The sequence below is a fragment of the Mercenaria mercenaria genome, chromosome 3 (genome assembly GCF_021730395.1).
Source record: "Mercenaria mercenaria strain notata chromosome 3, MADL_Memer_1, whole genome shotgun sequence".
Classification (NCBI taxonomy): Eukaryota; Metazoa; Mollusca; class Bivalvia; order Venerida; family Veneridae; genus Mercenaria; species Mercenaria mercenaria.
The window spans coordinates 28,886,659-28,899,177 of NC_069363.1; the positions used below are offsets into that span (position 1 = coordinate 28,886,659).

Below are 12,519 nucleotides of genomic sequence, written 5' to 3' on the forward strand. Positions count from 1 at the left end.
TGCATGTCAAACATTTTATTAAAGAATTTACAGACAAAAAATACAAATTATCACAGATTATAATTGGACACATGTCATCAAATAACATAAACCGTATCACCATATGTGTTTAGATAAATACTTTTTTATAAGACAGTATTCCAACAACTGACGGTGACAGAAAAACATTTATAGGGAAAAAAAAAATCCCTCAGCTCATCATTCTTTCTTGTAATCCATTAAAGATCCAACTTGACAATGAGGCCAGTGTAACTGACATAAAATCAGCTAACTAATGTGTGGTATAGTTTACTTTACTGGTACTGAGATCACTGAGGTAAATCTTCAGGCATTACTTCAGGCAAGGGCAGACAACTGAATCAGCCACTGATATTCTGCCAGAGGGATGGCTTCCTAAAGAAAGAATTCCAACATGGTAGAATCCAAATCCACATTGATTCAAAATCAACAAAATAAGACACCCACAGAGAAACTCTAATTTCACTATCATATATGATGCAAACTTCTCTTATAAATAGTCACTATTTAACAAATTTATTCTCCGATTCCTAACCAGAGCAAACCATGCTTCAAAAATTTGCCACATTGTTTACTGGGTCAAAATTTGTTACTTTAATGTTTACTAGCCAGTCTGAAGTATTGAGTTATCAAATATTTATGTTCTGGAAATTTTAAAAACACTGCTCAGATTTTAAAACATATTTGACAGTATTTATTAAAACTGATTAACCATTTTAAGCAGCAAAAGCTGACACTACTTTTTGCATTATCTTGGCAAAGCAACACTAATGGTATATAAATAATAATAATAGACATGAACTGAAACATCTTGTTTATAATAATACAAACATGGAAAACAAGAGCTCTGCCAAGTGGGGCAATATACGACTGAAAGGTTACATCAGAGGATGGGAGCAAAATTTAAAAAACTTGACTGTTGAAGCCCAAAGGACAGGAACAACAAAGGGAAGAAATTCTGAAAAAAATTCAAAGTCCACAAAAAAATCTTTACCAGGTACAGGTATGTCAAAAAACACCTAAAAATCGGAGGTACCATCCATGTTGTACCACTGAAAAATGGTCTCGGTTTTTCCCTACGGCAAATAATAAAAAAGTTTCAAAATAAGCTATTTATAGTAACATAAAAGGGAAGTGATTCAAAAAAAAATTATTGCAAGTGAACAAAACAGGAATCTGCCAAATAAAAACATGAGCACTGCAATGCAGAGCAATATGCACAAAGCAAAGTCATATATGACATTTGACTCCTAAGTGTGACCTTGACCTTGAAGCCAGTCATCCGAAACATGCGCTCTGCATGTTGCCTTGGTGTGGTGAACATTTGTACCAAGTGTCTTTGAAATCCTTCAAGCAGTTCAAGAGTTACAGAGCAGACACAAAACAAACTGATATGACCTTTGACCCCTAAGTGTGTCCTTGACTTTGAAGCGAGACATCCAAAACATGTGCTCTGCACGTTGTCTCGGTGTGGTGAGCATTTATGTCAAGTTTCTTTGAAATCCTGCAAGGGGTTCAAGAGTTACAGAGCGGACACGAAATTGCTAACAGACGGATGGAAAGACAGACACCAGGGGTATAACATAATACGTCCCTTTGGGCGTATAAAAAGTCAATGTCTCCGTGTCTTGTCTTTCCTAGAACAAACAAATGAATGAAATGCAATGACAGCCTAAAATTCAGTGTTTTACATGAAAAGAATGTTAAGCTATATGGTACAGACTATAGACAGATAAGGGTATTTCTGGACTTGTAACATGTTTCAATAATGTCAACATAATTACCATCTACAACATTCATGTGGTGATTTTCCTTTTACTAAAATGTAAGTAAAAAATCTCCTTTTTGGACAAAATCATTGATCTTCAAAGTCAAAGAAAGTAATGTACAGCACAGTATCTGTACTATCATAGTGTTTTACAATCTGACAGTTTCTGTCGGTTTTGTTTATTTCTGTCACTGGATTTTAGTAGCATATTTTCTGTTGCTTGCTTCTGATATGTTGCTATTCTGATGGCAGACTGGTGACTCCTGTCCTGTTCATTCTACTTTTTCTACCACTGAAAAAAATAACCTGACAGTTTAGGGCATTGAAAAACTAGAGATGCTTTTGAGAAAAGCGCATATCTCCCACAATTGCCTAGTCATCTGAATAGAAAGTCTGTGTTTATATACTGTTTGCAGCCTATTGGTATCTGTTGGAGTTGGAGTTGGAGTAACTGGTCTACATCTCTGTACTGGTGTATCAGTAATTATGTTCAAGGGCCATAATTCGAAAGTGCCTGGGCCGATTTGACTAGTTTTTAAACTTGGCCGAGGACTTATTGGCAAACATATTTTGTTCAAGTTTGGTGAAGATCGTATGAGAAATGTTCGACTTACAGTGCGGCCAAGCTTTGTGACAGACAGACATACAGACAGGAGTAAATCAATATGTCTCCCACACCACTGTGTGTAGGGAGACATAATAAAACGCCTCACTGACTAGAGTGCAAGTTATTAAATCTTGTTATTCCATATGAACCAGGTACTAGTACGTACCATTCCTGAATGTTAAGGCATAAAGTAAGCATTAGTTTGTAATCAGTTATATCTTTAAAACTTTATGTACTTGATACTTACATATAGGCCAATCAAAAACTTACTTTCAAATAAAATCAAAGAGTTAATTGAAGTGGTACACAATACCTATATTGATATTTCACACTCAACATATTTATCTTTTGCTAAAGTGGAAGGATCATACTTACATTTAGGAATATTGAGTTTGTTAGAGACAAGGACATCCGCCTGTACATGATTCATGTTTAAGTACAGTGTTTCTGGATTCGACTGAAAAATAGACAACAAAAGACTTTTACTTATGCATAATTCATCTACTGATCATTTATGTTCGTAAGGAGGAAATGTCACTGTTTAAACAATAAAGGCTTGATTGTAATATTCTTTAATTTTTAAAGGATAGGCCAAAAGAAGTTAAACTACAATATACACAAGAAAATGAATATCAACATAGTGCAGTATTGTTTACATTAAGTCTGACATGCAAATTCCCAAAGCCAACTTAAAATTGTAGTTGAATGCCCAGTATTAGTATTGTCTAGAATGAAAGTCTCTCTCTTGTATGCTATGAATAAAAAAACAACCCATTAAGCAAACTACCTTAAGTAATAAACAATATCTCCTGACTATTCAACTAAAGGATAAAATTACCATAAACAGATCATAGAGGTTATCTCCCATGGCATCTCTTACATGATCATCAACAATAGGGAATGTTCTACACAAATACTGAAACCAAAATTTAAGACATTTAGCATGTAAACATACCTTCTAAGATTATGTTTTAGTAATTCTGAAGAGAACATGAAGCTTATATATTGTGCTCCTTGGAAAAACTAGAAAAGTTACTTTTAAGTAGGAGAGATTATAAACACAACTGGGTTTGAATCTGTGAATATTTAATACCAATTTAATGCTCACTAAAATTTAATATTTTACATGTACATGATATACTAACAAGCCAATAAACGAGTCACTAAATTATAATATCATAAAATTGACACCAGACATAATCATTACACGTACTTCTTACTGACATTGTCACAGTTACCTAAAGAGACTTCTTTCTTAATGTACCATTATGCTTTCAATTCATACTTCATTATGATAAACCTGCTAATCATGGGTGCATTAAAATTCCTTCAAAGTCCAGTGTTTAAGAGGTGAAAAGAATAAAAAAAAAAAATAAGACAACAGTCTAAACTGCATGTTTAATATTAAAATCAATAAGAAATTTATTTGCAAAGTTTTAATTACCACAATGAGCTTATTATTTAAAAGAACACCATCTCTATTCCAAACTAAACAAATGACTGAGTATTGCAGTGGCAATATAGAAGTCCCCTACTTGTGGAAAACTTTGTTGAAGTTCTTCCCCTGTGGTTGTTGGCAAAAGTGTTAGGACTGAAAATGCTTCAAGGCATTTAGGAGCTAAGAAACAAAATTTATTTTTACTTAAATTTCAATACTGACCTTGACCTACATGCATAGATCATGAACACACCAAACTGTCTCATCATAGAGAACATTTGTGTGCAGTACCAAGACATTCCATCAATGCACATAAAAGTTATGGAGCAGAAACAATTTTACTTGACCTTCAATAGTTACCTTGACCTTTAACTGACAACCATGGGTCATGTGTGCGACACATAGTCTAATCATGGGGAACATTTCTGTGTAGTAATAGAAAAATCTTTCAATGCATATAAAAGTTATGGAGTGGAAATAATTTTTACTTGACCTTCAATATTAACCTTGACCTTAACTGACAACCATGGGTCATGTATCAGCACATTGTCTAATCATGAGGGTCATTTCTGTGTAGTAATAGAAAAATCCTTCAATGCATATAAAAGTTATGGAGTGGAAACAAAGGACTTCGGACACTATCATATGCTTCTAGCCTACATTTTGAAGGCAAAATTCTCATTAATTATTTAAACAATACCCAAATCGATTTGAGTCAATGATAAACCAATGTGTTAGTTAAGTTATTACAGCAGAAACTGGTTTGTATCCGTTCCTATCAAGATGTTTTTCTTATTTTATCTAGGCCAGGGTATATTTTCTTGGAAAAATAAAATGTTTAATTTCCGTAAAAAAATAATGTCATCACTTTACGCAAGTTTTAAATGTATGAATTACAGTCGAATAAAATGACAAAATCATTTTATTTAAGGGAAAAATAACATTTTAAGATTAAAATCCTATAGATAAATAAAAAATGGAACGATATTTTTGCAAACAACCTGTATTTGATTTATCTATACACTGTTCGTAATGTAAAGTATTTGATGCATTACATGTGTGAATAGGTATACATGTATAAGTGACCGGTCAGTTTTGTTGCAGTGGTTCAGGTAGTTATTTAAGTACATGTACATGTCTGTATAGTTCTTTTATAAGTGATGGCAGATAGTTGTGTATAGCATAACATTAATACTAAGAAAAGGCAGTCATCTTATCAAGGCCGTAGGGTTGGTTCTTGTTTGGGATAAGTACCAGTGGCACAGATTACATTTGAGCCACGCCATGAGAAAACCAACAGATGACTTAAAATATAAATACGGCTAGACACGAAAACACTAAAACGTCCAGCCGAGTTTCAGGTGGATTTTTATGCAGCGATCTGGATACATTTTAATTACATGTTTAAGCCAAATGAGCCGTGCCGTGAGAAAACCAACATCTGCGCAGACTAGTCAGGATTCATGCTGTTCGCTAACGGTTGGTCTAATTCCGATAGGCTTTGAACGCGAATAGCATGGGTCCTGACCAGACTGCGCAGATGCGCAGGCTAGTCTGGAACCATGCTGGTCGCGAAGCAACTATGTTGGTTTTCTCATGACACGGCTCATTTGGCTTAAACATGTTACAAAAATGTATCCAGCTCGGCTGGATCTTTTAGTTCTTTTTTGCATCTAGCCGTATTTACATATGCAATCTGCATGGAAAGCGACTTGACACATCACTTTCGTGACATCACACTGAATGTGAAACCGTCAATGATATGACCTGCCATGAAGCCACTGTTCTTGGCCTATGCATCACAGGCATATCAATCAGAAATGAGAAATATATAAGAAATACAAAACATAATAAAAACAAAATGGAAAACAAATTACATCCTCATCACTAGTGACGTCCGCGTCGTCAGTAGGGGTGGGGGTGGGGGTCATGCAGAAGATTACCTGGTGTGTTGCAAGTATGTTAAAGCACATATTTGTCAATCTACTATAACAAACAACCAGGATAAGCCAATAAAAAAATTTACCGAACGAATAATGATGAATTCTTTCACTACTTTACATGTATAAAATGCCTATGTGTACCCTTTCAAACATTTGTATAGTATTTGAGTTACAAACAGATGTAAAAATATGTGACTATCAATTTATTAAAATTGAATATAAAAAGTATTGGTTACTTTACATTTGGGAACACCCTGTAGTTATATATTTGTTTAAAAGTACTGTTCCACCCCTTGCATCAAAACAATAGTCACAGAAAATGTGTATAATTAATATCTACATATGCTGGCCAAATATGGTTTTGATGCGCGGGTGGGAACAATGTTTTATAAAGAAAAACACTTTTTATATCTATAAAACAGGGTGCGTAATTCTATTTAGAACAAAAATCACTGTTCTATGAAACAAATATTGAAAACTTGTTAAAGCACATATTTGTCAATCTACAATAAAAAAATTTACCGAACGAATAATGATGAATTCTTTCACTACTTTACATGTATAAAATGCCTATGTGTACCCTTTCAAACATTGGTATAGTATTTGAGTTACAAACAGATGTAAAAATATGTGACTATCAATTTATTAAAATTGAATATAAAAAGTATTGGTTACTTTACATTTGGGAACACCCTGTAGTTATATATTTGTTTAAAAGTACTGTTCCACCCCTTGCATCAAAACAATAGTCACAGAAAATGTGTATAATTAATATCTACATATGCTGGCCAAATATGGTTTTGATGCGCGGGTGGGAACAATGTTTTATAAAGAAAAACACTTTTTATATCTATAAAACAGGGTGCGTAATTCTATTTAGAACAAAAATCACTGTTCTATGAAACAAATATTGAAAACTTGACTTTAAGAAATAATTGCAAATATGCATTTTGATGGTATATGTAACTAAATACTTATTTCTTAGTAGTTTATTTCTCACTCTCGGAGTAGGCAAATTCGTATAGAAAGTGTCCGAAGTCCTTTTTACTTGATCTTGAACAGTGACCTTGACCTTTAACCAAAAAGCATAGATCATGACTTTTTTGTGTTGACAAATTGTCTCATCATGGGGAACGTTTGTTTGACCTACAAGCATAAGTCATGTACGTGCATAATCTACATATTGTTCTCTATTCGCTAGTTTTAGGTAACTAGCTTGAATACTTTTTGAGTAATTGCAGTATCCAGATTTGCAGACAGACAGACAGACGAACGGACATTCTTATGAACGGACCTTCACTGGTTATTTCTTTTGTTATATTGTTAAAAAGTACCTAATAAGCAGTATGGAATGAATAGAATTTACCGTTACCTATTGTACCCAACAAATGTTCTCGCATTTGCTTGAACAGACAGATGGAGGGCAATCGTATAGTCCCCTCCAGTGTTCCACCAGTAGGAGACTAATAAATGCATCTCATTTGTGCAGAATATTTCAAACAAGAACATCATGAACATGTAACAGAAATTTAGGGTATGAATACAAATATATACAGACTATCATGTTACCTCTAGAGATATACTGGCCTGTCTCTGACTATCTGCATAATCCATGTTACCCATGGCATAACACAAATTGTGAACAACTCTTAACTGTAAAATTCAATAAGAAAACTCAATTATTAGATGAAATAAGCTTTAAAAATAATTTCACTGACTTTTATAGATATGATGTTTAACAATGTTTAAACTGTTTGAAGAATACAATAAACTAATTATACATAATTTGGCATGATCATACATGCAAAAAAAAAAAAAATTGCCTGAAATAAATAATGATTGTATTTTACGTTTTTATTCAAAATTGAAAAAGAGATTTTTTGCATATGTATGTATTACAGTGGGGATATGTTTTACTCTCAGTTTTATATAGTCACTAACTTGAAGACTATAAAATTAACAGCATGTAGCCTGCATGCAATGGCATTTTAGTAGCTTTAGTAAAGTATGTTGAAGTTCCATGACATTTATTTCAGGAATACTGCCATTTGGTGTGGAGTGTAACTTCTTGTATCAAATGCATGCATAGGCAATGTTTTCGTCACTACTTTTAAGTAAGTCCTAATTAAACATGTTGCAATGCTATAATACCTGTATCAGCTTCTCTGCCAACTCATTTGATTCTCTAGCCAAGATTCTGAAACCAAACATCACAAATTAGAATTTCCTCACATTCACATTTTATCAAGCATTCACATATTTTACTTTTTAGAGATGAGTGAATGAAAAGTTATTACATCTGAAAATTTACAAAAAAAATATCATTTTTGAAAGAAAACCTTTGAAATGAATGTTACACGACTAATGAGAGTGAACAAGAAAATTTGTTATAACTGCAAGAATATATTATATTATCTGAAAATATAGGAAGTATAGCGCTGCATCTTGAACGAAAATAATAAGAGCTACCATAAGGACAACGCTTTTGACAATTCGAAAATGATTGCCAATGGAGAAAAGAAAATGGCAGAGAATAATAAATGCAATAGAAAACTTCAGTTTTTTCACCTTTGTGTGAGAGTGTGGGAGGGGTTTTGTTTAATGGTGTGACTATAATCTGGGGATGAGTAGGAGTGTCTTGGGGGTTATTAAAAATCAGATTATCTAGACAGAAGATGGTACATAAATTAAGCAACAAAAGTAGATATAAGTTAATGAAGAAGATGCAATTAAATTTATAAGCATGCCATTAAACTTTAACCATGATTATTTCAAAATCTGCTCCATTGACCTTTGGAGTACCTGGACCTAAACAAACTGATATGTGTCCTCTGCCATGACCAATCTTCTGTGAGGTTGGATATTTATAGGCCTGGGGCAGTAGTTAAGAAGATAATAAGACCGAGATGCTTCCATAAACATTAACCAACACTGTTAAAAAAATCTGACCACAGTGACCATGACCTTTGGATACCTGACATTTAGCAATAAAGTGTCTTCCCCTTACCTAGACCATCCTTATGAGAGGTTTGATGATAACTGGGGCAGCAGCTAAGAAGACATAACCAAATTGAGAAGCATTCCATAAAACTTCAAGTGTAATGCAATACAGAGGCTGAGGCAAGTACAGTAGTTATTCTTACTGACCCTATTGTTTTTGCTGCCGCAGCTTGCTGCACAAATACAGGCAGCGGTGCATTCATTTTGGGAACATCTGCATCTGAATAAGATATAGCACAACACATTATTACAAGGTAATTAAATTTATAGGAAAAATACCACACTGATCACATAACATATCGCACTACTTACAGCTTAAAAGAAACTTTACTTCAAAACTAAAGGTCAGTGCATAACTTAATTAGTTACAAAATTTTATAATCTATTTCATTTGTTTCCAGCAGAAACAAGAGTGCCAGAATGTCACAATATACACCTGTCACAGCAAATTTCTTTACACTAGCACCTGTATCTGCAAATGAAATTTTAATTTTGTGGTTGTTTACAATGATTTTTTTTGAGTAATTTTTGTAATTCTTTCGTTTTTCTAAGTCCACAAAAAAACTCATTACCAGGTAGAGATACCTTAAAATACATCTAAAATTTGAAAGTAACATCTATGTTGTACCACAGAAAAATGGTCTTGGTTTTGCCCTATGGTCAATTATAAAAAAGTTACAATGTAAGTTATTTTTAGTAACAACTAAGGGAAGTTAATCTTAAAAAAAAAAAAAAAATTGGTAAGTCCAAACAAAAATCCTTACCAGGTAGAGATAGGTCAAAATACACCTCAAAATTGGATGTAACATGCATGTTGTACTAGTGGTCTCGATTTTTCCCTATGACTAGTAATGAAAAAGTTACAATATAAGCTATTTATAGTAACAAGAAAGGGAAGTAATTCTAAAGGGACCTGCGCATGACACTCCATTTCATGATGGTGTACAATTGTGCCAATGTACATCAAAATCCCTCCATGCATAAAGAAGATTGCTCCGGACAAAGACATTCTTGTATCTGGCCTCTAAGTGTGACCTTGACCTTAGACCTAGGGATCTGGTTCTTGCGCATGACATTCCGTCTCATGATGGTGAACAATTGTGCCAAGTTCCATCAAAATCTCTCCATGCATGAAGAAGATATGCTCCAGACAAAGTCTGTGGACGCTACCCGCCTGCCCACCCGGGGCGTTTCCATAATACGTCCCGTTTTTCAAACGGGCGTATAAAAAGAGGTATATGACAATATACACAGATGTTCAGTTGGAGAGGATATCAAATGATATAAAAAAAAGTTTCTTGTTTAATGTGGTATAGTGGACGAAAGTCCCCACCTGGAATGGATGGAACAACTTAATTTCCAGCCAAGCCCACAGCAGGCGTCATTTTTACCTCCCCAGCATCCAGTCTAGGCCGACACTGCTGGAACAGTACCAATTTAAGTAAATCACCCAGCACTGAATACTAGTCGGGATATATGCCGCGACCAGGAATCGAACCCGTATCGCTGGCATTTTGGTCCAACCTGCTAACCACTGTGCCACTGACTCCCTTTTCACAGATTTCATACATTATATACATTTTTTTCTCTCTCAAAAAAACCAAAAAAAAAACGAAATGTGGGTGCTGTGAATATGATAGGTGGTACAAATTTATTGACAAACGAATTTTGCACGAAAATTACCAAAAATATTGCGCAGATGGCAGTAAACTGTTGTACCAGTTCTAAAATAATGGCGAAAATCAACATTGTTTATGCTTTTTTCCCAGTATCAAAGACGTCTTCCACTTTATCATTTTTTGGTGTCATATATCTACATTCTATGCAAAACTTGGTGGAAGTGAACATGTTGAAAAGTTTCACCCTAACTGTGGGCCAAACATTGCGGTGCAAGTTTTAATGGTCTTTCCAATTACCATTACAGCATATGTGGCAAAATGCAACAGTTTCTGTAATTTATGAAAATCTCCTTTTTATGACATTCATAAAAGTCATATAATGACATCAAAGACAAATGATTTTACCTTCTAGAAGATCTGGTTTCTGTATAATATCTTCTTTAGCAGGCCTTAATGCACCAACAAGGCCACTCAGTAAAATCTGACCAACTTCATAATCCATTAATTCTTTAATCAACTCAATCGCTGGAAATATATACATATGGTAATTCAATGGCAATGATTCTAGATGCCTGTTACATAAGTATTGCACTAACAGTGATAAAATTAATAGAAAAAAAGAAATAAAACTAGAAAATGCTTTTGTAAAAAAGCGCATGTCTCCCCCAATGCAAAGTCCTATAGGCAAGAAGTCAATAGGGGTCAGGAGCGAAAGTCAAAGAGACACTGATGGTTGGCTGCAATAGGGATCATCTACTTGGCATGTCCAGTCATCCCACTAAATTTCAACACTCTTGGTGGATCTCAAGTCACTGTTCAGGCTCCTGTGACCTTGATCTTTGATCAAGTGACCTCAAAATAAATAGGGGTCATCTACTCTGCATGTCCAATCATCCTATTAAGTTTCAAGATTGTAGGTCAAGTGGTTCTCAAGTTATTTCCAAAAAATGATTTTACAAGAACAGGCCACTGTGACCTTGACCTTTAATAGACTGACCCCAAAATCAATAGGGGTCATCTACTCTGCATGTTCAATCATCCTATGAAGTTTCAACATTCTGGGTCAAGTGGTTCTCAAGTTATTGATCGGAACTGGTTATCAATGTTCAGGCCCCTGTGACCTTGACCTTTAACGGAGTGACCCCAAAAACAATAGGGGTCATTTACTCTGCATGAACAATCATCCTATGAAGATTCAACATTCTGGATCGAGAGGTTCTCAAGTTATTGATTGGAAATGGTTTTCCATGTTCAGGCCCCTGTGGCCTTGACCTTTAACAGAGTGACCCTAAAATCGTTAGGGGTCATCTACTCTGCATGACCAATCATCCTATGAAGTTTCATCATTCTAGGTCAAGTGGTTCTCAAGTTACTCACCAGAAATGGTTTTCAATGTTCGGGCCCCTGTGACCTTGACCTTTCACAGAGTGACCCCAAAATCATTAGGGGTCATCTACTCTGCATGACCAATCATCCTATTAAGTTTCAACATTCTGGGTCAAGTGGTTCTCAAGTTATTGACCCGAAATGGTTTTCAATGTTCAGGCCCCTGTGACCTTGACCTTTAATGGAGTGACCCCAAAATCGATAGGTGTCATCTACTTTGCATGTACAATCATCCTATGAAGTTTCAACATTCTGGGTCTAGTGGTTCTCTAGTTATTGATCGGAAATGGTTTTCCATGTTGAGGCCCCTGTGACCTTGACCTTTGATGGAGTGACCCCAAAATCAATAGGGGTCAATTACTCCTTATGACCAATCATCCTATGAAGTTTCAACATTCTGGGTCAAGTGGTTCTCTAGTTATTGATCGGAAATGGTTTTCAATGTTCAGGCCCCTGTGACCTTGACCTTTGACGGAGTGACCCCAAAATCAATAAGGGTCATCTACTCTTAATGATCAATCATCCTATGAAGTTTCATCATTCTGGGTCAAGTGGTTCTCTAGTAATTGATCGGAAATGGTTTTCAATGTTCAGGCCCCTGTGACCTTGACCGTTGACAGAGTGACCCCAAAATCAATAGGGGTCATCTACTCTTCATGACCAATCATCCTATGAAGTTTCAACATTCTGGGTCAAGTGGTTCTCTAGTTATTGATCGGAAATGGTTTTCAATGTTCAGG

At 35.0% G+C, this 12,519-nt stretch overlaps 1 protein-coding gene across 2 annotated transcripts in view; it reads right to left on the reverse strand.

Annotated features, from left to right (window-relative positions):
• Window positions 1-12,519, reverse strand: part of LOC123525197 (armadillo-like helical domain containing protein 1) — a 20,442-nt gene continuing 7,923 nt past the window's right edge. For both annotated transcript variants that reach the window (XM_045304047.2, XM_053538096.1), the window contains 7 exons: window positions 10,799-10,918; window positions 8,922-8,994; window positions 7,926-7,971; window positions 7,344-7,427; window positions 3,232-3,309; window positions 2,769-2,850; window positions 1-2,078 (listed from right to left, as the gene is read on the reverse strand). In XM_045304047.2, the coding sequence (XP_045159982.1) occupies window positions 2,059-2,078; window positions 2,769-2,850; window positions 3,232-3,309; window positions 7,344-7,427; window positions 7,926-7,971; window positions 8,922-8,994; window positions 10,799-10,918 (503 nt within the window). In that variant the 3' untranslated portion in view covers window positions 1-2,058. The remainder of the gene's footprint in view (window positions 2,079-2,768; window positions 2,851-3,231; window positions 3,310-7,343; window positions 7,428-7,925; window positions 7,972-8,921; window positions 8,995-10,798; window positions 10,919-12,519) is intronic.